At 42.2% G+C, this 26673-nt stretch overlaps 1 protein-coding gene across 1 annotated transcript in view; it reads right to left on the bottom strand.

Annotated features, from left to right (window-relative positions):
* Positions 1 to 1545: 1545 nt before the first annotated feature.
* CAMK1D (calcium/calmodulin dependent protein kinase ID) overlaps positions 1546 to 26673 on the bottom strand; it is a 351451-nt gene continuing 326323 nt past the window's right edge. The window contains exons 9-11 of the mRNA XM_061582254.1: positions 19031 to 19118; positions 17328 to 17466; positions 1546 to 13483 (exon numbers count right to left, since the gene is read on the bottom strand). Of these exons, the coding sequence (XP_061438238.1) occupies positions 13365 to 13483; positions 17328 to 17466; positions 19031 to 19118 (346 nt within the window). The 3' untranslated portion in view covers positions 1546 to 13364. The remainder of the gene's footprint in view (positions 13484 to 17327; positions 17467 to 19030; positions 19119 to 26673) is intronic.

Genomic DNA, 26673 nt, shown 5'->3' with positions numbered 1-26673 from the left:
ATGAGGTTGGTCCTTTAACAGAATTACTGTAGAGGGAGATGCATCTACCAGTCTGTGTGTCCTGATCAGATTAATATAAAAGAAGCTATAATTATGATCTTTTATGTATTCCCCCTTTAATCTTCCCTCTTGGGGATGATTCCATGAGGTAAAGTTCAACTCAGTACTTATGGTACTGCATGTTTGATTAGAGAAATGTTGGACAGTAATATTCCAATCGCGTTCATTTCAATGTAAAGTTTCACTGATGCCAGGGAATGGTAAAGTTTTTGTCCCGAGCTCATCCAATTTCCCACCCCGTAACATTCCCTGAGTACCCGGAAGTCACTCGGTTTGTGATAAGACTCGCTGCTCGCACAACAGTATGACAGTCACGTTGTTTCCTGGTATAGTCCTGGTCACTAAATTCCGGTGATCCATCAAACCAGGACATACCCATAAAGGCAGAAAAAGATATAATACCCATAACCATTGCATTTTATCTAGTCCTGAGTACTGTTTGGCTTGCCTCTTCAGGCAACTCTTCAGATTTGTTGTCCAAATTTCTGCCGCTTTCGCAGCAGCAGATGGAGGTACAGAAATGTTTTGAGTTTAAAGAAATTAGTCACAGAAATAACACAGTCCTAACAGCTTATCAAAATAGTCTGGCAGCTGGGTAGTTCATCTGAACCCCCCCTTTTGTAGTCCCTTTGCCTGGCTGGTCTTTCCGTGGCCTTAGGTTGTATGAATGAGGAGGTGGGTTGTGAAAAACAACTATGATACCCACTATCATCCAGGTCATGCAACTGGGTTTCCATAAAAGCGTTAGCCAGACTTGATGCCAACTCATCAGGGCAGGAGTCATCCTCTATGAAGTCCTTGGGGTCATTCCCAAGAGTATCAGGGATCTCTCCTGTAGCCCTTACCTGGGCAATCAAGCCTGGAACAAGGCTTTCCTCTGTGGAATAGCCTTCTTCCCTAAATTGTTATGAGATTTCCTCATTTGTTTCATCTGGGGAAAAAATCAGTCTCCTTAGGTTTGTGGGGTGGTGGTGGTAACTTTCTGCTGCTTGGGTTAACTGTTCTATGGGCGTGACTTGTGTGCATCCATAAGGCTCTTTCCTTCACTCAGATAGCTGTGTTAGTAGTCAGCAGGACCTGGAAAGGACCTTCCTATCAGGGCTGGAGGCAGCCCTTCCTTCGTGGTCCTTCATGAAAATGTAGTCACCTGGCTGGATGGAATGACAGGGCACGTCTGTAGGAACTGGGAGAGTGTCCTGCACCTGAGAGGAAAGACTGATAGCAGTGGAACAGGACGAGTTAGCTCATAGGGAAGATTTTTCCCTGAATCATTGCCCTTGGCTATACCTCCTGTTTATATGAGGTATGTTTCTTACTTTTTTTTAATTAGCATTTTTGTGTAATGTTGTGAGATAGTCCAAAATCTTTGACTGGCAGAAAAGCAGGATAGAAATTTGCCAAACAAGCCAGTCACTTTATTTCCCTCCCACTTTCTCACTCACACACATGCACAGAATAGCAAATCCAAAAATAAAAAGTCTCATATTAAGGTGGTTTAAATTGGATTTATTGGAGGAAACAATTCTCAGTATCCCTTAAATTATCATTATGATAGAAATCTTGATATGTTTACATGATTGTCAAGGCAGAGAACATTAGCCCCATTAACAATTTGCAGAGTCGCAAACTCCTTACGCAGGTTAAACATTTTGCAATGTCTTCTTACATGCATTGAGTAAATACACATTTTCCCTTCTGCTGGGACAAGGATGGTGTTATGAAGTCGAACCAATCACAAGACTTATAATATTAGGCACACTGACATTCCTGGATTAAATTTGTAAGCTTTTATTAAAAAATATTTTATAAAACATGCTTGCATCTTTTTTAAAAATAAAAATAAAACAGAGATGTTTTGCAGTAAGTGCTATTTTAGGAATCATTCCAGGTTTTTTTCTCTGAGTAAACTTGGCTTTTAAAAATCCCAAATGGATAAATACTGTGCATGAAATGCTGATTCCCAATCTGAAACAATAACCCCAGCCCCACTCCGGCCACACAACAATGGGTGTCTATAGAGGGGGTGTGCATTCTTGTGAGCTCCAAAAGAAGCACCCAGCCATTTGGGTGGGACTTGGATGTGCATTGCAATGGGGATGCACATCTTCTTATCAGCGACATGTGCAGAAGGCAGCTCCCACAAGTGGACCTCTCTTGCTGGATCAGGACAAAATGACTAAGATGCAACAGAGTCCAGCATGCTTCAAGGCTGCAATCCTATGCACGCTAACGTGGGACTGAATTCCATTGAATTTAACGGGATTTAGTTCCGTGTAAACATGCATAGGATTCTGCTGCAAGTTCACTTAAATTAGTGCACATGCATACGTCATGCTGTGTTGGGACTGTGACCAAAAACCTGATTATTTAGCTTGATACATCCAGAGCAAAGCACTTTCAAATACCATTAATATGAATGGGGAATCTAAGTAGATTTGTAAACGTTCCCAATTGAAATCAGCAGGATTTGAATATGCTTTGCTTTGGCTGGATTGTACCATTAATGCCCCTCAAAACTGAATCCTTTCAGAAGGCTCTCTTAACTAAGGCTGAAGTCCTAACCCTGTCTGCAGTCCTAATGAACTCAATGAGGCTTACTCCCAGGTAACTGGGGTTAGGATTGTATCTTGTAAGAGCTGTAGGGGAGGGCACTGAAAGAAGAAGTGTTGTAAACTAATCTTGTCACTCTCTTTAAAGGACTGACTGACTGACCTCTTCCTCCAAGGATCTTGTTAACTTAATTTATTAAAGTACATTCATAGAAGTACTAACTGAATGATCCCTTAAGCTCCAGTCCAAATCAACATTCATGTTATTTGCCAGCAACACTAATGTCAGACTGCACAATATCATGGATTGTGAGACTATGCTATGTCGTGATGACACTGTTAGGAACTTTCCAAAAGACTTCCATCCAGCATTAACAGAGTTTATTCAACTAGCTTAAGGTCAATGGATGTGACCAACTCTCTGTATAGATGTTATTCCTCCACCTCCACCCCAGATTGGATTGCAATATGCATGTGATGACTTCTGTTGTTTGGAAAATTTGTCACAAGCACAAAGTACCTAATCCCATATGATACTCTCCCCCAAGTTTAAGATGAGCCAGGGAGGCCCAACTTTAAAGTTCCAATTTATTCAGAGGCCAGACTGACCTTCTCAATTGCAACTTCAGAGCACTGGGATGCCCTTATACAGGACTGATCACTTGGCTTCCTCTCATATGAGGTTTCACAGAGAGACAAAAACATGCATCTTAGTTAGCCCTTACGTTTGGGGGTATCTTCTGCTGTCTCTGCAGTTTGATGTCTGATTTTGCATATGGATTCTGTGTTTTTATTTGAAGTCTGCTGTCATTTTTACATTACTTGAATCATTTTTACTGTGCACCACTTTGAAAATATTTCCTAGAAAAGCTCAGAAGTAATAGGTTTGGCCACTTAGCCCACATTTTAAAAGATTGTGGTTATGAATTTGCAGTTTGTGCTTGTGAGAAACAGTACCAACAGCTTCTCTGTAAGGTAATCTAGGTATGCTCTGAATATTTGCAACTACCTGCTCCTAAAGCAAGAATTACATATGTTTCTCATCAGTTTCCTGAACAAGCAATAAGATGTCATCCTGCATAACCGTAGAAGTCTGCATACATTTGGATTGGGAACAAAGTATAATTAAGCCAATTGTGTATCTGATTCACAACAATGATGAAATATTTGGGAAAAATCTTTTCAATGCAAAAATCACATACTTGCCTAGCTTGTAAGGGCTTAGAATATATCATGTTGGTATTTGGAAAGGCAGAAGTTTCTGCAAAAAGAAAGTTTTGAATATCCATAACTGCAATCCACGATGGAAAATCGAAGCAGCCGGCCCCATGCAGTGGTCAAGAGACTCAAACCTTGGGACATATCTATACTACAAATTTAAATCAGTTTAAAATCTCTTGAACCATCATGTTCAATGTTTGAAGGATGGTGGAAGGCCATCCCATGCCACCTCCTTTACTTTGAGAAAAAATCATCCCACTTCAGAACACTGATTATGACTCCAAAGCAAAGAACTTTGGGTACTATGTGCCTATGAAAGAAATAGGATTAGCATATCATTCTTACCACCCTCACAAGACTATAATTCCCAGAGTTCTCTATGGGATGCTATGAAAGTCAACCTAATTTGAAGCTGGTTACAATTTGTAGCACAGATTTGCCCCAGATAAGGACAAGTGATTCAACCCTTGGTTCTCCATTGAGAGTTTAAAACATCTATAGTGGAATATGGTGGATCTGTCAAATGGATCTATAGCCTGGCTCCCTTCAGTTTTTATTCTCCAAACAAAGCTGAAACACATATTTTAGTAGGCTCATCCTTTTGCTTTAAATCTCTAAACAAACAGCTGGTTTCTATTAAAACTACAGAGCCCAGTTTTCACATTATCTGAAATGGTGTGTTTCCTGCCAACCCTAATGGTTGCCCAGCTTTAGCTCTAGGTAACATGTATATTTTTCACCCAACTGATTAGGGCAGATTCTGTGGTTACATGCCATGCTGGTAAGGTGTGCCCGGTTAGGATGCATACTGACAGTGTAACAGAAAACCATGATATTCACACTAATGCTGGAAGATATTGATATTACCCAGAGTGATGTGTGACTGAAGCCTCAGCAGTGGCTGCAACTGTTTAAGAGTGCAAGCCAGGCCTAAGTAGTGACACAACTCTTTCTATGTATTTTCAGTTACACCCCTCCTATTGGATCTGAAAGCAGACATCAAAGAGTTAAAATGAATTATATACTCTCAATGATCACAGATAGATTCAGCCCAATTGCCACAAAGTCCTCATTCATCTTACAGCCCTTTTCTTGCCTCAGGAAAGAGAGAAATGAGAGAGAAATGATGCAAGGATGCCTCCAATGAGGTAATGAGCCAAAGTGTTGCAACTGAGAAATAAGGTGGAGAGTCTCTTGTTGACAAACATGAGAGGGGTCTCATGGAGTCCAACAGAAACTAGTTAATTAAAAATACATTCTGATCTTTGATACTTTGCAAAAACACTCTAACCCTTTGTATGCGCCTGCACAAACTGATGGGAGAACCGTAGAATATTCCTTACTATTTTCTGAGCACTGCAAGGGAAGGGAGGTAATGACAAATTGTCTTTTGGCCAGCTTGTTCATGTTCGTTGATCTTCTAATCAAAGAACCAAGCTCAGATAAGAGGCTACTACCTTGGTGATAACTATTTGTGGCAGACTATCTTTCTACTTGCAACATCAGAGTGATGGAATGTCTGGTGATATTGCGTTGGTGGATCCCTTTTTCTCTCTACATCCCTTTGCACTTCTGTGCTGATGCTGTAAAGTCTTAAGAGTGGGCTGTTTGCTAGAGCATCAGGGTTACTTAAAATCCCCTTGACCCTGACTACAAGCAATGCAAGCTCCAGATGAGCTCTACTGCTACTTCTTGTTTTAATTATATATTTGATGGAATCTCCTTCCCATCCCTCTTCTCCATGGGCACAATGGACTGATGCATAGATAGAAGCCATTGTAGATAGCTGATGTTCTTTTAGAAACCACAGTATCCAAAAAGAGGAGGGAAAAATACATTCTTATTAGCCATTGCCATGCTTTGTTTACACAACATCAGCTTTTGCATTTAGCTAAATTAAGTGATGGATCATGAGTTATGGAACCAGATTGTCTTTACAAAATCAAATTTAGGACATAGAAGAAAGCGTAGAACTTTGGAATGTGTTTTAATGCAAAGGCAAAGCTTAGGAAGGCAAGCATAGAAACAGCATCCGATTGAAAACATGCAGCACAGTTTCATGCATTTATTGGACATTCTGGAGTCACTGTCAGTCCAGCAGTGATTCCCTACCAGTACTTGGAGATGGCTTCTCTTATGGAAAAAACAAAACAGGATCTGCCTTTGCTCTTTTTGGGTGGGCTGAGAATAGATGTAACATTTTCAGATAGTTTGATACAGCCATCACTGCCCCAGTGGCGTCACTAGGGTTGGTGTCACCCAGTGCGGGGCCTGATGGCCGCACCGACTGGCTACCAGGATGCCCTGATCGGCAGCTCTGAGCTGGCAGCAGGCCGGCAAGGATGTTCCCCTGAGCCCCGCCCAGCCCCAGCCCACCGCGGGGAGGGGCTCACCCGCCCACTTGCCCGGAGCCTGCCTTTGGCCCGCCACATCGGGGCGCTGAGGAGCCAGTGGGCAGCCGTCTTCCAGGGGTGGAGCCTCCTCCCAACAGATCTCCTCCTCCTCCTGGGACCGCTTCCCCTTCACACGTCCCTCGCTTCCTCTCCGGTCTGGGCTCTGGGCGCCTTTGCGCAAGTTTCATGCACTCCTGGGTTCTGCGCCAGCCAGATGGGAGCCCCCGCGGCGGCTCTGGGTGTCACCCCTCTCATGGTGTCACCCGGGTGCGGTCCGCACCTCCTGCACCCGCCTAGTGATGCGTCTGCACTGCTCACAAGACAAGTGAACAATTTTCCTCCTCTCCTGTCATGGGCTCTGCTCAAAGTGGTTTTCAGTTTGTTTCAACCTAAACTGGGTGAAAAAGAGTGAATCTTCTTCTCAGCAGGAAACATATATACATGTATTTACTTCAGATAAATATATAGCTGCTGTGGCACCTATTGGCTAGTGCCTGTGACAACTAGAACCAAGGAACACACATACTCTCTCTCTGACCACTCCTAGGAAAACTTTTAAAAATAGGTTTTAAAAAAACTGGGAGGTAAAGAACGAAATCACTCTGAATGTTATATGTGCATGTATCCTAAGATAAAACAAAGAAAGGGGATACATTTCAACTACTTGGATACTGAAACTTAGAATTGGTGGCATAAAGACTTAATCTAAATTGAATAACCTTTGTCATACAGAAAACAGAAATGTCTCTCTTCAGATAAAAGAAACTATGCAGACCACGTAGTTACTTGCCACAAAAAAATTCAAAATATAAGAGAAATTTGTTCTAAATCAGACAAAAAAGGCTGTATATATTACTCAGGTTATAAGGAAACATAGGGATAGCCTTTATTTTCTAATGCCTTGGATTAAAGGAAAAGAAGCAGGGAAGGGGTCAGGGAAGAGAACAGCTCTATGGGGGTTTAATTCCTGACACAGAAAATGATCAAGCCAAAGTAAAGTACATATCAGTCCTGAGACAAAGGGCTCATCCAAACGGAGCGGTATATTCCACGTTTTCCATATTCAGTTTGTCATCTGACAGTCCTCACTTTGCCTGTTATTCGCTCTTTCCCGATAAAAAAAACCACGTTTTTTTTGTGCCCACACACGCAGCAGGAAGATCCGTATATTCTTTTAGCTTTTCCCCAGCTCCTCCTGTAAGACCACCCCCTATCAGCCAATTGGCCCACAAAAATGACATGTGCTCCTCTCCCCCTTTGCAACGAAGCACAAAATGCGAGCGTGAAAGTTTGAATTTCCTGTGGCTGTAATGGAGTTCTTTGCTGCTCGCCACTCTGGAGCATTTGTATTTTTGTATCTCTGTTAGCTTATATTTGCGATATTTTGCAAAACCAACTGTATGCTTTTCTACCTTTCCGCATGTTAACGTTTCTGGAGATACATTTCAAAAAAGGCAAAACCTGCATGAAATAAGAGCTTATATCCAGCTACTATTTGGGTTCCTATTGCATTGTACATAACTATATTTCCCTTTCATGAATTCAAGCTGCCATAAGTGTTAAACATCAAGCAGCGAAAGAGAACATTAGTTCTTGCATGAAGGGATGGGATCGTTATACTTTGCAACTGTTTACACTTCAATGTGAAATTGACAAGCAGTAGCAGCAGCAGCAGCCCCTCTGCAGAATGCACATAAAGGGATGGGATCATTATCCTTGGATACAATGTTTCCGCTCACTCCAAAATTAACAAGCAGCAGCAGCAGCTCTGCCAAACGATGATTATCTTTCCACTTCAATGTGAAATTAACAAGCAGGCAGTAGCAGCAGCTCTGCAGCTCTGCAAAGAGAGAAAAAACTTCCTTCTTTCATCCTCAAGAGGGGCAAAATAATTTGAAAGGGAAGAAGGGGCAGGAGAGAGAAAAGGAAAAAAAAACCCTAAAAGATCTTAAAAGCCCAGTAGAGGCTTTTAAGCCCAGTGTTCAGGGCCAGATCTGTGCCGATCTCCTTCGCCCTGGAGCCAGCATGAAGCAAAGGAGGCTTTCTTGTGGCTACTGCTGCTTGCTGCCAGGGCAGTGCAGCAAACCAATCAGCTGTGAGGCGGCTGGCAATCAGCAGGTGGGCTGCTTGGCGCCCCCCCAGCCTTTTGTCACAGCTACTGCCCCTGGCTTCCATCAGCCTGGGCAGTGCAGTGACCCGAGGTGCGGCTGACGACCAGCTGGCCGGAGGCCCACTGCGACCTGCCACCCCTCGCTAGCTTGTGCAGAAGTGGAAAGATGAATAAGGCTGGCAACCACCACTTCTTTCTCCCCTACCTACAATGTGGCTGCGTAACCTGCAGTACCTCCTTGTGCAAATGCGGAAATGCACATTTCTGCATCTGAGAAGTACAACGTAACATCCTGTGGCTCTGATTGGTTCAGTTTCCCGGGCTTTTCCAAGCACATTCACGCACATGCGCACAAGTGAAAATCCATGATTGGATGGTAAAGACGGAAGGGGTACTGGGACACGCCCAAGGTCTGCCTATGGACTGCCTACATCTCTATAAACCGCGGTTTTGCATCCGAGCCCCTAATGTTGCAGCGGATGATTACCGGTTTAAAAAGGCAAATCGCACTTTTGCCGGTATTGGAAGGAGCGGATTTAACCCGCGAAAATGCGTGACAACACGCGACGTCATTTGGACGACCGAAAAGTAATAAACACACATAGCGCGCGTGTCACACATTTTGCAGTCGTCTGGATGAGCCCTAAGTGCACATGTAACTTTCCCATTGACACCAATGGACTTTAAGAGTGTTTAACTTTGACTGCATGGCATCCTGATATTAGCTAACTATCTTATGTAATCTAGACAGTTTACCGAAGTGTCTTTTGAATCAGGCGGGCATCTCTGGCATGGTAAACTTTCCTTCTTTTTCCTCTTCTGGTTGTGACATTAGAAACAAGATCAAGTGGGTATTCTGGGAGGAAGGGATGTCAAGATTTGTTTATTTCCATTTATTCCCATTTATACCCCTGCCCTGAACTATTCTCCTGACAGACATATTTTGTATATGCAGGGAATGCTTTTACATGAGGACACTTTCAAACATCAAATCCCCTACCAACAGTCTAGAATGCTATAGCTCAAGAGTGGATTCATCACATGGGGCTTTTGCTCTACTGTTTTAGCTCTAAATCCAAAATTTGTGGCTTTGAGTTTTAGGTGGTAAAGACTGAGATAAGAGAGGAAGGGTGGATGTGGGTGGTCCTGCTGCCTTTATTTAGTTGAAATGTCTATGGAACAATTCTAGAGTTTAATTCTTAGACTGAAGCTGTTTTAGTGGTCAATGCAGCATAAGGGGAGGTAATTTTCTCTTGCTCTTTTTTCCTAAATCCCAACCCTACTCTTTGGCAGAATGGCGCAAATGGGACTTGAGCAAGAACCAGATTCCCAAGATGCTACATGTCAGCTGGTGTTATCTGTTGTCAGATTTACTAAGTGATTATATCTAGAGTATTAACCAGCCACAGTGGAAACATCAGATGTTCTTTTATGCATTTTAGAAAACCACTGTTAAGTCATCAGAGATTGCATTTCTGTGCAAGGTGGAATATAATATGGTGGTTGCTGAAATTGTCTGGAGGAAAACTGGGTCAGTAATGGCTCCAAGCCTCTCTCCAAATCATAAACAAGTCTGTACTGAGACCTGACGTGGGGAATATCTTTATGGGGCGCAAGTGACACAATATCTGCGCTGACTCTATCAGGCTCCCTCTAAAACTGCATCTCCAAAGTTTCAGGAAGAAGAAAACATGTTGAAGTCTTTTACAACACATTTATTTGCTGTTGCATACATTCAGAGGTCTTTTATGAACTTCCTCAGTTCAGTTGCAATGTATCATTAAGTACCAGATTTTAGGGACAAAAAAACAGAAAGTGTGTCATCTTTGTGCTCTGTTTGTGAGCACCTAAAGGCATCTGGCTTGCTGTTATTAGAAACTGAACAAGCTGAATATCTGATCTGATCAGCAAGACAGTTCTTTTGTGATAGCATCTTGCTGTTCTGTACAAGAAAGACCAGGTGACATAGGAAGCTGCCTTAAACCAAGTCAGCCCATTGGTCCATCTAGTATACTGATTACGTCTGCACTGACTGGCAGCAGCTGTACAAAGGCATCAGGCAGAGAAGTCTTATCCAGCCCTGTTCTCTGAGAGACCCTTTAACTAGATGCCAAACATGGAACCTGAAACATTACGCATTCAAAGCACATCTGTTGCCACAGAGCTGCAGTGACCATGGGTGTGGCAACAGGATCACTATGAAAACATGGGATAAATTTATAAGATTTCCCAATGAAGCCCCAATGCTATTGGGGCTATTGAAAGATCTCTGAAGTCTGGAATATCTGCTATACAGGCACGTTGTAAGTATATCCCACGGTAGAGAAGCAAGAGTGGCCCTGTTCCCCTGTACCAGATTAGATGCCTGCATTTGTAAAATGTTCATGAAAAAATGGCTTTGCTGGGGATTTTAAATCAGAAAACTTGAGTTTTCTTATAATGACCGGGGTGATTGACTGACTATCATGGCATATCTCTTGTGCCTATTTACCATATTGCTCACTCAGCTCAGCCCGTTCTTTACTTCTAGAGTCACATACTACAGCCCTTAGTACAGTGCACATTAACAATAATTGTGTACATATGGCAGCCCTCCCTTTCAATGGTTTACGAATGCATAACTTACAACTACAGTTTATCGCATAACAGATAGCTACAAAAGTTTAAAAGGGAAACTTTCAAATGCCATTTCCGGTATTTTGGTACGCTGAATTTTTAAAAGTTGCTTTGGACATTCCAGAAATATGGAAAGAGAAGAAGCATAAATGTATTAGACTTCCATGCTCCTGGCTTTCAATAAAAGGGAGCAATTGTCAGGGCCGGTGCCAGAGGGCAGCCAGGTTGGGCCCCTTCTTAGAGTGGGAGGGTGGCGTTTCCATTCGGTGATCCATGGCAGTGTTGGGTCCTGCAACCTGACCCTGCTGTGGATCACAGAGAGGGAGCACCCAGACACCTCTAATACAGACAGTGCGGGCTTCCATAAGCCCGCAAGCATGCCCCACCTACCTCTCCCATCAGTGTGAACGCTGTGCATGCAGTGTGTGCATGTCTGCCATTGCCCAGGATAGTGGTGGAGGCTTCCCACCATCTTGGTTGATGGCAGGCATGCATGCTATGCCTGCATGTTGTTCACACAACATGAGAGGTAGGTGGGGTATGTGGGCCAGCTTATTACCCCCGTGCTGCCGGTATGAGAGGGTATTGGGCTACGGTGCTGTGGGCCCAGGGCTGGCTGGTGCCCAAGGGCCCATTTATGTCTAGCACTAGCCCTAGGAATTGTACATGCTCAATGCAGAGGCAGAAAGTTTCTGAAGAGAATAGGCACATCACACTATCTTCGGATGAGACCTGGAACTGTGAGGGAAGGAAGTACAATCCATTCACCCTTTCCCTTTTGCTACATCTCTGAATTATCCAAAGAAGCTCTCAGTGTGTAAAATAAAATGCATTGTTTCAAATAGTACAGAAGAACACCAACAAATTCAATGAGAACTGCTGATGCTCAGTGCTATCGACTAACCATAATACCACTTTCCTTCAGAAGCCTTTTAAAATGCTTTGGCAAGCCTGACTTGTAACAAGGTACAGCAGTGAAGGCTAATTCACACAGCCATTCTCCCATGGGAACGCCATCGCATGATGGTTTGTTTGCATTTACTAGTCTTGTGGATAATCCAGCATGCAGCAGGAACTGTAGCTCACCATCTTCTAGGTAAGCTTTTCCAGGAGACATTGAACCAAAATCTCTAGCACACATGTGACAGAAGTGCCTAGGCACTTACAAGGCCATTCATTAGTCACTACACCATGATAGTCAACTTGTGATAGTATCATCATGTCAGTATGGTCACATGACCCAGCTCAAAGTTAACAGCACAGCTAGAAACAAAATACAGGTAAGATGGCTCCAACTCATCCAGGCTTCCCAAATGGGCCTTGTTCACCTCACTGAGGACTACTTTACATATACATGGGTATACCCATACATGAGTATAGGAAAACAGATATGTACATTGATGTATACTGTTACTGATGATCCTGAACACAGCAATTTTGCTGTTTGCATTTCCTTGCTGAACACCCCTCCTGCCAAACAAAATTAGCTGGGATTGTGTGGGCAGATCTACTGATGTAGGAAGCAAGATATAAAGTAGGACTAAGGATGCAACAGGAACAGTTTGGATGGAGCTTATATGTAATTGGCAGAGTCCAGAAGAAAGTGGCAGGCTAGAGGAAGCCATTAGTCACGGCTTCCCTTTTGCTGCAATCCAATGCGCTATTTCCTTTTTGCCTTCATATTCAAAGGCCAGCCTTGGATGCAGGTTTACAGCACCAACTCAGAATCAGACAGCTGCAGAGTAAGTTTCCATGTGACTGGAAGGGAACCAAGTCTCATTTCCATTTTCCCGAGTGGAGGAAAGCAGTTAGTTTTTACATCACTGCAAAATCCAGACAATTTTGCAATCCAATGTTAGGAACTAAAAAAAACACCATATGCCTTTGAAACCCTCTTGGTTTGAAAGGTTAATGCAGAATTCTATATACTCTCTACCCCTGAACAAAACCAACACAGACAGAAACATGGAGAAAAAGAAAAGAAAATGATAATGCTCTGAAATCAATTCTGTATAAATAATCCAGTTGAGACCTTTAGTTAATGAAAAAAGCATATACTGTTACCTACACTGAGAATAGAGTAAATCATTGAGGAACTAACATGAGTGTCTGTCAGTTAGAACATTCCTAGATTCATTGACCCAGCACCAGATACCTTTAGATCTGTTCCCCAGCCCTCTCCTTTCCCACCCTCCAAGAGTCATTGCAGTTTGAGATAAATGTGACATTTCAGAATTGCAGTATAAAATATGGCCATTAAAAAAAATCCTTTTCTTGCAGTCCTTCACCGAGTTTGCAATGCAGGATGGAATCACCCAGGAGAAGGTTTGCCTGCCTGCCTGCCTTCATGCCCACCTGGGCACTTTCCCCCCATCTCTGACCTCTTCCTGAGGGTAGGGGTGGGAGCAGTCTGGATCACTTGGTCCCTGTATGCACTGTCGTTATTGTGGTCTGCCTCGGTCTCCTCTCTCCTACAGCAGAAACACCAGATGAAGCCGATGATGCAAAACTACAGAGAGTGGATGGGGACATACCTGAAAGGCACAAATTAACAAGTCAGAAGGCACAAATTAACAAATAGAGAGCTGGTGTAGTGTAGTTGTTTGAGTGTTGGACCTGGACCTGGGAGATCCAGATTCATACTCCAACTCAGAAATGAGCAACATTTCATGATAAACATGGAGCTTTGTGGGGTTGGACCATGGGGGATAGAGGATTGGACTATGACCTGGGAGACCAGGGTTCGAATCCCCACATAGCCATGAAGCTCACTGGGTGACCTTGGGCCAGTCACTGCCTCTCAGCCTCAGAGGAACGCAATGGTAAACCACCTCTGAATACTGCTTACCATGAAAATCCTATTCATAGGGCTGCCATAAGTTGGAATTGACTTGAAGGGAGTCCATTTCCATTTACTACAAAAAATGACAGTCCTGGGTTACATTTTCACTATCCCTGCTCTGTTTTGCCTCACATACTGAAGATATTTCTCTGAATAACCCTGTCTCCCACTAGCCAACGATGTGGACTGGGGATGGGAAAATGCACACAGTGCAATGATTTCAAGATGTTGGGTAAGTTGTACTAGATGCTACTAATGAAGAGAGGGAATTTTGATAAATGGCTGCCATTTTTAGTGGCAGCTCCATCATACAGTTTATTTCTGCCCTGTGCTATGAAGATTACTCAGGTAGCCACACAATCTGCTGTACCTGGCAGACTCGTGGTGACATTCAAATGAGATTACTCTGTATACGCTACCCTAGGTTCCTTGAAGGGAGAATGGAATAAAATTGTGATTATGAATTATAATAATGGCAACATTCCTATTATCCTGCAGGGAACGGCTCTTTCCAGAGGCAGAAAGAAGTTCATATGAAAGTTTGGTTTCTAGTCAGTCATTCCTCAGGGACACTGTCTCTACAATGAACATGAAAAGCAATCAGAACGACAGTCATCCCCCCCAGCAGCTGTGCTTTCAGTGGGGCATGTTCTCTCCACCTGTGCCACAACCCGCTTTCCCAGGGGGAATTCACAAAACAGACTCACTGCATAAAACACACCGCTCTCTTGTAGGCTGACAGCACTGCAGTTCTCTCAGAAAGACGCTTTGATCTCATCTTTTATCATAAAATACCTATAAGGCTTTCTTTTAAAAAACCTTTTGTAAATAGGTTCATGAAGCAAATATTTTTCACGCCTCATAATGAAAAGTCACAGTTTTTTGCACTGCAGGATGAACATCTGTTGCATACAGGCCACTGAAGTCTTGAATTCATTTGGACTGATATAGCATGTGTAGCTTAAATTAAGTTTACTGATTACTTTAGGGATCTGATGCATGCATACACCGTATCTTATCCATGCAGTCCCTTCAACATACTTTGATAATTCACCTTACAATGTTGTTTAGCTGCAGGACCAATATATACATGAGCAGTCTACACAGTACACTTCCCACTATCAATGTGCATTTCTTTTCTTTTCCAGGAACATTTTTTGCACTTTAGATTCTGCACATTAGCTACCAGTACTAACTTGCAAGCCACAATGTGTTCCCCTTCATTTTGGTGGGAGTCCCTTGCAAAGTAATATCTGAGCTTTGCCAGTCACATGCCCTAGTCAAGTATCTGGCCAGTCACATATTGAAAATACTAACTTAGTCTATGGCTAAGTTTGGATGTAATGAATGTTACAGTGTGTGTCTAGCTCATGAGTCAACACGTTTTGGTGCAGCCCAGTTTTGAATGATGTTTCATGACATTTGAAAGATTGGCTGTACATGTGCAAATTCACTGAAAAAGTCAAGTAGAGTAAGTGGCCAGAAGAATCTACACTTGCAGTTCAGTCCTGTGCATATCTACCCAGACATAAGCCCAACTGAGTTCAGTCAGATTTACTGCCAGATATATGTGTATAAGACTGCAGTGTTAACTGTACATGAGAAAACTTAAACAGCTCTCTTGTCCCTCATGAAAAGATGATGTGCTCTAAAACACACCCATTGTCTCCCTGCAGCTGCGCATGTCAGGATCACTGAGTAAGCTTGCTCTCAGGGATGCTTGTTCTCTGCCAGTAATCTTTTCATCAAGGAATCCTGCTAAGCTTCACCGGAACCCTGTTTGAAGACCGCTGAATAACAACAAACCTAAAGAAAAAACCCAACCACCTTGAAAACCAACTTCTTTGGGCTCCTTCTTCCAACATCCCTTGCAACAAATATTAATTTGCTTTTTCTAAAATGGAACTCATAATGAACAAACAGCAAAAAAACCTCTTCAGGTTTTAACAGGAAATACTTTGGAGTCTTTGCAGTTCTTAACGGAGCAGCTCAATCTTTCATTACAACAGTCCAAAGATGTTCTCAGTGTACCAACTTGGTAAATCAATTCTTGTACAGCCAAACTGGAATAAATCTTCAGGTATTTATGGTATGAACACAGTACAGGACTAAGTTGCTGATAATATACCAATATGCGAATGTTTTAGCTCCAGAGAAGAAGCAGCCTTTACAGATAAGAGGCATCCCATTATTCAGATATAAACAGGCCTTCCTGCTCCCTACTCCCATTTTCTTTCCCTCTTTTATCAGTCCCTCACCCCTGCTGCCCCCACCCCTCCATTTTCCTTTATCCCAACTCCTCCTGCCCCATGCCATTTTTCTTTCTGTCTCCAATCCCTCCTACTAGCCCCTAACCCTCTGCTCCTAGTTTCCTCCATGTCTCTCTTTGGCCTCACCTCCACACCCTTCCTCCCTTCTCACTCACCCCTTGGGATTTGATGGAAATGGAGGGGGATTTTTTTAAAATTATTTTTAGAATAATGAGTGGAATACATTTTAAGGGAAGGTTTTAAAATATTGTTTTAGCTGCACTTGACTGCCTTGAAATGGTTTCTAATAAGGTAAAAACCCCTCCACATATAGGCAATTAGAGGAACCTGGCATACTGTAGGCATGGGGGACTCACATCGCCTTCTGTGAAAGAGAGGCCCTGGCTTATGGTCCCATCGCTGCCCCATGGGGCTACTGGGAGAGTGCCTAGAATCTCCTGCTGCTGGAGAATGCTGACAGTGGAGACTGATTCCATGTCCAAATAATCATATATATTTTTTAAAAAAACTTTTCATTATTACTTTTCTGTTTTTATTTTTATTTATTAAATTTATATCCCACCCTTCCTCCCAGAAGGAGTCCAGGGTGGCAAAAACAACAACACTAAATACTATTGATATCATTGACCATGGTATCCTTCTTAGTCGACTTGGTGAGATATGTATCGGAGGCACTGTTTTACAGTGGTTCCAATCCTACCTCCAGGGTCATTTTCAGAGAATAGCATTGGGTGATTGTCTGTTGCCCCCCTGGCAATTGTGCTCTGAGGTGCTGCAGGGTACCATCTTGTCCCCGATGCCATGTAACATCTATATGAAGCCCTTGGGAGCAGTCATCAGGAGCTTTGGGGTGAGGTGTCAGCAGAAAGCTGATGATACCCAGCTCTATTTCTCTGTAACATCTGAATCAGGAGAGGCTGTGCAAACCCTGGACCAGTGCCTGGACATGGTGGTGGGCTGGATGAGGGTCTGGCCTGGCCTTACATGAGAGGCTGCTGAAGATTCAGCTCTATGTGATGAACATGATAGATTGTTCTGATCATGTGGGGACTCTATAAGCCAGAGAGGGAGCATTGCCTTGGCACAGAACAGGGCTGGGGAACTTTTTTCAGGGGAGATTGGATGGAAAAGAGTTTTAACCTAGGCTGACTGTTGCTGACAAGGAATTCAGTCATAGAAGATGACCAGTAGAGGATGACCTCCAGATAGCCCCCAATACCCAGACTAAGATCTGACCGCCATCCCAGTTTGCTGTCAGGTACTCACAATCTTTCCTGGCTGTTCCTTCAGGAAGTTGGTTGGCCAAGCTGAGGGAGCTGGACACGCTCACATTTGAACTGTCCAAACTGCTGCCAAGATGTAACTTTCTCATGTGTCTTACAACTGCTGTGGCATTAAAAGCTTGCTGGGAAAAAACACAGAAATAAACAAACTGTTGTTGAGTATTTTCCTAACCTCTGATGTTTGATGAAAGAATAAAGATAACCTTCTACAAAGCATCACAGACATTAAACTAAATCAAGTCTTTAATGAGATGTGGCATCCTAAAATTTTACCAAATAATTTGTGGTCGTTTTTTAAAATGGTTATTCCCAAGTAGGGATGAGATTCATTGGCTGGTGCCGGTTTGAAAGCATTCCATCAACTGTCATTGATTCGAGTTCATTCTGTATCTGCTATCTGCTGCTTTTACTGATTGATCTGTGTGGTTTTTGCTCAGAAAAAATATTGATATATCTTTTAAAGGAAATATTGATATTTTGAAGGAAATATTTATAAACTATCATTCTTACAACTGATGTTTTAGAGACGGATTTTTTATTTAAAAAGTCTGTTTTCAAAAATAACTGAGGAATTTGCTACGTTAAAATCCAATCCTCAGTGATTGAGAATAAGCGACCTAATGGGAAATTCGGTACCAAATCCGAATTGGGTGGAATTCTAGCACATCCCTATTCCCAAGAGATATTATTTCCACACAATATTGAAGGAAAGCTTTCATATTTAGCAATCGTAAATGTGTTGTTTCTGTTCCAAGTCATAAAATGTTGAGGTTTAAGGGCATGCAACCAAAGCTGTGATAAGCAATATCAACATAAGGCACATGGAGCAGCGCCAGTTGTGGCTGCATGATGTCTGGGACATATGACCCAAAAACAAGAAACATCAAAACTCTGCCCCCATCTCCACCTACCATTTTGAAAATGTCCATCAGTATCTCTCATACCCCTGAAAGAAAACATGGCCCCTCTTTCTTTTCCCTACACTGCTAGACCAAGTAGTCATCTTCTGCAGCAGTCAAGATCACAACTTCCAACCTCAGCAAGGAACAAGAACATATGGTTATGACCATTATACTGCTAGTTATATGCAGCATTGCCATCACAGAAGAAGACCTACTGTCTGGAAGAAGCTAGAGATGTCGTGTGAAACCTAAATATTAGATACCAACTCATTACATACTGGAAACCAGTTTATACTTATTTCCGAAAAAGTAAATTATGCTTAAGTCCCACTAGTATCCATGGTGCCTGTTGGTTTAAATTAATTTAACTGACACTGATTTCATCAGGCTTGACACTAGTGCTAAACAGATACTTTAGCAGTTAAATAAATATAGTTGGAAGATGCATGTTTTGGAGTTGCAGAACTGGAATTATTTGGGGTGTTCTAAAGCATACTGTTCTCCCTCTCTCCAGCTTTCTCCTTTATAAAGCAGAAACAGAAGGAGAAAATAAAATAAATATGGCTCCATTATCTCTGAGGATCTCTCCCAGGACCCAGTTTGACCGAACTTCTTCACAAAACAATTGCACCACCATGCCAAGCTAAACTTTCCCATTGAAAATAAGCATTCTTTTGAAAAGGAGAGAGAAAATGACCATGTTTTGCTCCATAACAGTATCCCTTATGAAGTTAAAACTCAGCTCTTCCCAACAGTGCACGCAATTAAGAACATGATAGCTTACTCTCCATTTGCTTTTTGCAAAGTTCTTCCGAATCTGTGCACTGACGGACTCGTGGATATTTTTATTGAGGGCTGTGTCACCAGCAATCCTGAAAAAAAGATAAAGGAAACATTTGAAAAGTTTGCTTCAGAGTATCATTTTATAATACTCTCTCTTTTCTTCATTCTGCAAAAAGTAGGGTGCAATCCAGCGCTGTTAAAATCAGTTGACATTGTGGCCATAGACTCCATTAAAAATGTGGCTATATAATTTTGACAGAGGTGAAGGCAACAATGGAAAGGAGGAGGTAAGGGTGGAGAGTGAAGAAATGGGAGAGGCAAGGTTGGTAAGTAGTACAGGTGTGTGAACACAGATATACACACTTAGGCTTTCATGTGGATGGAAATTAGGCATCTACTTCCTTCTCAGCTACTTTCTTCATCAGAAGCTTTCCCTTCCTTCCTAAAATAATGGAACCAATGTACCTTTATCAGCTACAGAATGGTCCAACTCAGTAGATGAAGCTTTTCCCATCTCTAGCTCCACGGTGGAGAAAAATTCCACCCACGCATTTATCCCACTCATCCCTCTCTTAAAGGAAAAGGAAAATGGTGCAAGACTCTTCTTGAAATTCAGTTTTTTTCTTTTGAGATAACTTAGTAGCTTGACTGGCTTTCTTGCTTCTGTTTTTTCTGCCTCAAGACATGTAGCTGTTTCCAAAAGCATTCAAGACCTGTTTTGTGTTGTAGACAGTCCCTCAGTAGTGAACGCTAGATAGCTTTTAATCACATCTCATAATGAACATCTGCAATCAGTTAAAAAAGGGTACCTAGAATCTTAGCAGAGAAGCACAGACTGTGCAAGATAGGCTAGCTCACTCTGAATGAAATACCTTCTTACAACATTCCAGCTCTCATACCGATCATTTAATGAATACCAAGGATCAAATTAAAAGTCTTGTGCGGTGATATATAAATCAATGCAATTGAGATGTTTGATGCAGCCACAAAGGAACGCTAGAACAAATAACGCAAATTGAAACCTGCGAAAAATAGCTGAGAGTTGGTGGTGGGCATGAGGATATGGTGCCAATCAGCAGGCAACTGTTGCTCATACTAAAGTTACCAAAAGCTTGACAGCTCCTCCTGACAGCCTGTGCTGTTGTGGGTGGTGGAATGTTCCCTACAGAGATCCATAAAACTGTCCAGGGATGGGGGAAGATGACCACCTAACAAGACGTACCTTTGGAGCTCCTCAGTTTGATCGTAAGAAACAACCTTACCCTTTATATTATCCTTGCCCCAGCCACCCAGTTGATGCTAAAAAAGCTCATATCTGTCTGGTGATGAGACCAAGAATGTAAAAGACTCCCAAGCTTTGATGTTCCTGAATGGAGTGCTTTTTGATAAGCAAACCCCGCTAACTGCAGTAGAGTCCCTACTTGTTTTGGCTATTTACGCTCTTTTATCATCTTTGTATAAAATTGTCCAGCAAACCTGGTACTAACAACTTCCTAGATTCCTACAAGAGCCTTTCCTTTTTGCTTCTCTAAAACTCTGATTGGGTTGGGCAGGCATGGGGTTTTTAAATGAGGCCCAGATGCTGAGGTGCTGAGCTTATTATTGGACACATCCTGATCTTAAGGTACTTTGACAGCAGCTCTGCTTCAGGCCTCTGGGCTCCCTGCCATCTGTTGGAGCAGCACTGTTCACTGCCACTCTCACTCTTCTTGCCTTCTTCCCTCTTCCTTATTCTTTCTAGCAATGCTAAGTGAAAATAGACTGAATAAGTGTTTTTATTTATTTAACTTGTTGGTGTTTTGGGGTTTTATTTTCACTGGTTTTATTTTCATCTTGATCATTACCAGCCCTTCACCCTAAGGTCCCAGGGCAGGTCACACAAATTTTAAATACAACATTAAAAACAGTTTAAATCGCATTAAAAATCAATAATTTCCCCTCTGTCTCCCAACTGACATGGTTAAACGCCAGCATTCTACCCCACCTCATCCTTGCAACCTCACAGGCTTGCTTAGTTGGCATGCTCAGAACTCAAACTTGCTGATGTGATCAAACTGAAGCCAAATACTCAGATCACCTTGAATGTGAAGTGACTGGTAGTTTGTGGGCTGTGGGTTTTTTCCTCTGCTTGCTGAGAGGCAAACTGGTACAGCAGGCAGGAAACGAGGAAGGTAGTGGAAGAAGACGTGGCTGCATTGCCCTCCACTTCCTCAGTGCTGAAAGTTACATTACTTTTATATTTAGCACCTTTGAGTTGCCACCTGGTAACTCTCTTTTCTTGACTATGTGTCCCCCCCCACCTATTTGTCTCTCACCAGGGCTAGTACCTAAAGCAGAAAATTATTATGTGTGATTCTTGTTTTGTGAGTCTTAAAGTTCAATGGAACTTATTCCCTAGTAGAGAGGTAGTAAAAATGATGCCCTTCAGATGTTTTGGACTACAGCTTCCATCAGGTTCAGCCAGCATAGTCAATGGACAGGATGATGGGAGTTGTAGTCCATAACATCAGAACAGCACCTTGCTGAATACCCCTGCAGTAGTAAGTGTGCTTACAATTGCATCTGTCCAATATAAGTCCATGCATATTTAGGAACACAGGAAGCTGCCTTGAACTGATTCAGACTCAATGGTCCATCTAGCTTAGCATTGTCTACACTGACTGGCAGTGGCTCTCCAGTGTTTCAGACAGCAAGCCACTCCGAGTCCTATCTGGAGATGCCGGGAATTGAACCTGGGACCTTCTGCATGCAAGGCAGATGCTCTACCACTGAGTTATAGACCTTCCCCCATTTATTTGGAAGTAAGTCCCCTTGTCTTCAGTAGGCCTTAAGCAGCAATCCTATACCCATTTACCTGGGAATAAGCCCCACAGAATGCAATGGGACTTACATTAAGCAGCCATGTATAGGTTTTTGCAAATACTTCCTTGTAAGCATGTTTAATATTGTAGTTTTATGCATACTTGCCTGGGAGTAATGAGGCTTATTTCTGAGTACACACACATAACATTGTGCTCTAATGGTTCAAGTCTTTTGTAAACCTCTCTGAATGCTTGTCTGAAATGTGGGGTATAGGTCATGATACATAACGATAAAATAAACTTGTTGTAAAGCCCGTGCAGCTATGGCTTGATGATGCAAACAGAACTAGGTTCACTGGGATTGGTCCAGAGGCCTGAACCTTTTTTAATTGCTGGGTCATTGACTTTAACCTAACTGGCTGTCCAGGAGACAAATATAGGATTAACTTAGGATCAAGAAGGTATTTGGCACTATTATCAATGGAGAGGTGGCTACAAAACCAGTGACACTAATTGACATCTTACCTGATGGTTTAATTAGGATGAATAAGCACAAAAGATCTAACTGACCAGACTGGAAGAATTCCCATTCACAATATGATGGGCAGCATGTTGATGCCTGTCTGGGATACCCAAAAGTCAGCAATCAGTGGGTGGCAAGGTTCAAGTATCAGAAACAATGTTGCTGCTGACGTGAGGGAGGGTCCTCCTCCCTTCTTTTGCCTTCACCTGTGCAGAAACATCAGCGTGACTCCTGAAGTACTCCATCACATCCATAGAGTGATGTCTGTATCATTCCAGGATGCGCATTAGCAGCGCCCTGAATGTTGTTTTACTGGATGACAAGAGTGAGAAGGGGGCAGTGGCAGCCATGGCTGTACAGACTATGTGGATTGGAGTAATATGTGCATAAGAAGCAGGAAGCTATTACCTATAAAATGTTATGCCATAATAAGGTACTTAGGTTGGGAACTTATATAAAGAATATTATCTACACCCTTTACAAGTTGATTTGTGTGTATGTGAGTGTGTGCGTGTACCTATTTATGTTGTTCTAGGTATATCAGACTTGTTTTACACTTATGTACAGGCATACCCAGGTTTGTCTCCAAGTACACACTAACTTTTTATTTTTATGGGGATTTGGTGCTATTTGTTATTTTATTTGGTTATGAGTCTTTGGTTTTTAATCTTTAATGATTACGATTATATTGATTTTAATTGTTGTATGTAATCTCAGGTGCGTTATGTCATTCAGATACTACAAATCATAATTAGCCAGGAACCATAGTCAATCCTGGCTTCATAATGAGTGTGATATAGGTTGCAATTGCATGGAGGTGGACAATGAGGCTCTGCCTGCTAGCTCTGCCCCTGCTGCCACAGTCCCATCAGTACTGTCCCTTACCCCCCCAATATTGGGGGGAAATGTCTGTAAAGTGAGGCCTGCTGTATAGCTGTAGGCTCTCCCTGTAATTTAGAAATCTGTTCATGCAAGGTTCCAAATAATGGGGAGAACCCATGGCTGTACAACTTTTCTTTACAGATGTTCTCCCCAATATATTGATGGCGGGTCAGTAGGATATGAGATGGCAGAAGTGGGTCAGTGGGCATTGCCCATAATTACAGTCATATGAAGGTAGACGGTCACAAAGACATACTGTTGACAAAATACCAAATATAAAAGATCTGAAGAGCTGCACCTGTAGGAACTTTAGATTCTATTGTTAGGTCCTGTAACAACATTATCAGTATTAATTAAAAGGCATAATTGGCTCCTGGGTTTGCTGAAGAGTCATGTGCTCTGTTGTTCATGTCTTATTGTCATTTGGTTGTCAGTGAGCAGTAGTTTCAAAATGAATGGCTGTCAATGGTTTCCATATTAGTTCTGCTTGCAGAATATCAAATATTTCAAGCGTAGATTGCAGGACACACAGCAGCATCTTAACCTGGGGTTATATGTAATAACAAGAGGAATGTTACTAATGTGCTTTGCTTTACAGAAATTGTTCCCAAGCTATGATTTGGGCCTTTGCAGTTTGTTTATCCCCTGGTTCAAGATTAGTCATTGACAGAGTCAAGAACATTTGCCTAAATTCTTCCAAAAGTCTGTCAAGGTCACTTGGAACTGAACAGATATGGTTGAACTTAAAACATGTAACGTGTGGAGGAACCCTTCCAGTGATGTTACTTCCAATTTCAAAACTATATTGTTATGCAGTCTCTTTTCTTAACTTCCTGGTCTTTTATGAGGAAAAAATCGTTTCCCTGAGGGTGGGACTCAGTGTTACCAAAAACATAGCCACCAGATGTTGAGTCTCTCCATTCTTCTCTGTTGCAACTTACCCTGCATCCTGATGCCATCATGCTGCGCATTTCCCTGATCTCACAAGCAGCAGCCTATGATGTGAAGCAGCAGCAGTGAAATACGCAGCACAACAATTTTGGGAGACAGGATAAGATGTATGACATGTTTCTTGATAGAAGACCCTCTGGGTTCTTTTTTTTCTTTTTTCTTTTTTTGAAGGGGGGGACAATTCAGTTCTGCCTTCAATATGTCCAGATACGGAGCACTGCATAAGTTCTCAATTCCGTTATTTTCAGAACTTACATAATTACTGAAAGAAACTCTAGCCAAAGGCTCTTTGGAAGCAATCATCCAGATGATAGGATGAAGTTTGTGTAATGGATAATGCTGCATGAACACAACTCCTGAAAGATGTATACATCCAATATCAATGAGATTTCAAAATAAACAGAGTACCGGGATAGGCCAGATATGAGTTTAAACTAATAAACATCACTGCTATTTCACACTTTAAATATAATTATCTGGGAATCAACTCTGTAAATCATCTTTTTCACAGAGTGACAATATAATCCTTTCACATAAACAGTTTTTAATTATGTGATTGTAATATTGGGCCTTGCCATAACAAACAATAGCAGAACTCAGAAAGAGATGAAATAAGCCTTATTTAATAAGGCCATGGTTTACCCCTATATTCTTTCTGAAGGGTCTTTGAATGATTGTTCCCCCCTCTCTCATCTTATGGGGTTTTTTTAAAAAAAAGAAAAATTACGGCCAGTCCCTGAACTGACAATTCACTGCATTCATCGTCTCTCTTTCAGTCATTAAAATCTGAACTCTGTGGTTTAGTGCAAGATCAGGATTCTGCTTTGAAAACATGTACTTAATCAAGGTAATTGCTGTCATTTATTATCACAGATGTAGCAAGCATGAAAGAAAAAAAAGGAAAACACTTATCAGGCCCCAGCAAATCACCTCCTGTCTCTGCTTACCCTGAGCTTCTCTGTCAAAGCAGCGAGGCTAGACCATGCCTTCTGCCCTCAGAAACAGTAAAAGTCTTAAGAAAGAGGTCTGCTCTGACATAAATAATCCCTGCAGATGGGAGTATAAATCATCTGCAGATTAGGTTAGTGAAAACCACATAAATGTATGGATTATGTCAAATCTCATTGCCTATGACAACAGGAGTTCCTCAGTGGGCTGATTTGTAGCCCAGTGTGGATCCTTTGCTTGTATATATGCCAGATTTTTTTAAAAATGCAGGGTATATGCAAGGTTATATACAGTTGATGCACTATTGGGATTGCCAGACTGCAACTTTAAGATCTCCCCCTGATTTTTAATCTACTCTCTGCCATTCTCCATCCCCCATCCTGTGCCTTGCTTGCCATAATAAGCAGCAGGTGTACTACTGAATAGGCAATACTTTCAAAATAATAGCACAGCCCAATCCTAACCATTTTTACTCAGATATATGCCCCACTGAAGCCAGTAGTTCTGTAGTGCAGTTATGCTATCCCCAATCTGGCTATATGGGCTACTGGTTGTTAAAGAGCCTGGGAGAGCAGGAGGGGGGATGGGCTGAAGTTGCCAAGCAGAAGACTTGGAATTCAACTTGCTGTTTTTATTGGGTCTGTGACCATAAAATAATAAACAAATGAAGTGGCTGTTCCCCTACTCCTTGAGGAGAGCACCATAAGGCAGTGGGAATCCTGTGCCCTTGCCCTACGTGAGACATAAGTGGGTGGTGGCAGCTGAGAGAGAGAAAGGAATAGGACAGGTCCTCCAAAAGTACTAGGCTACTTTGGCTGGTTCACCAGCTTAGGCTCCTTTCGGACCGAGAAAACTTGGCTACAGTGCTCCATGCTCTTGTAACTTCCAGACTGGATTATTGCAATGCACTCTACGTGGGGCTGCCCTTGAAGACAACTTGGAAACTTCAATTGGTCCAAAATGCAGCAGCCAGATTACTAGCTAAGGTTCCTTTTAGAACCCATACAACATGTTTTAAAACAGCTGCATTGGTTGCCAGCTTATTTCTGGGTCCAGTTCAAGATGCTCACATTAGTGTTTAAAGCCCTAAACAACTTAGTTCCAAATATCTGAAATACCACCTCCTTCCCTACAGACCCTCTTGGGTGTTGAGATCGGGGGGGGGGGCTTTTGGTAGTTTTGCCACCCTCGGAAGCTCAGGGTGGTGGCGGCCTGGGAGAGGGCATTTTCTGTGAAACTCCCTCCCAACGGAGGTGCAAATTTGATAGATTCTGCTTGAAATGCGAACTGAATTGAATTTCTTATCCAGCCCTATCATACACACATGCCACCTTGATTTTGAGGTCTAAGGGCCATGTGTTATTTGATATATGAACATATGCTTTATGAATGGGGGAGGATTGCTATCACAATGAATGCACCCTTCCCCTCTGCATTCAATGTACACAGTTTGCCATGTGAATAATCCTTTGTCCTTATTTTATTGTGAGTGAACAAAAGTTCTGTCTTTCTCTGCTTTTATTGTCCACTAATATCTCC

The sequence above is a fragment of the Rhineura floridana genome, chromosome 8 (assembly GCF_030035675.1).
Source record: "Rhineura floridana isolate rRhiFlo1 chromosome 8, rRhiFlo1.hap2, whole genome shotgun sequence".
Taxonomy (NCBI): Eukaryota; Metazoa; Chordata; class Lepidosauria; order Squamata; family Rhineuridae; genus Rhineura; species Rhineura floridana.
Note: the sequence above shows the minus strand (reverse complement) of the source record. Positions and strands in the feature narration are given on the sequence as shown.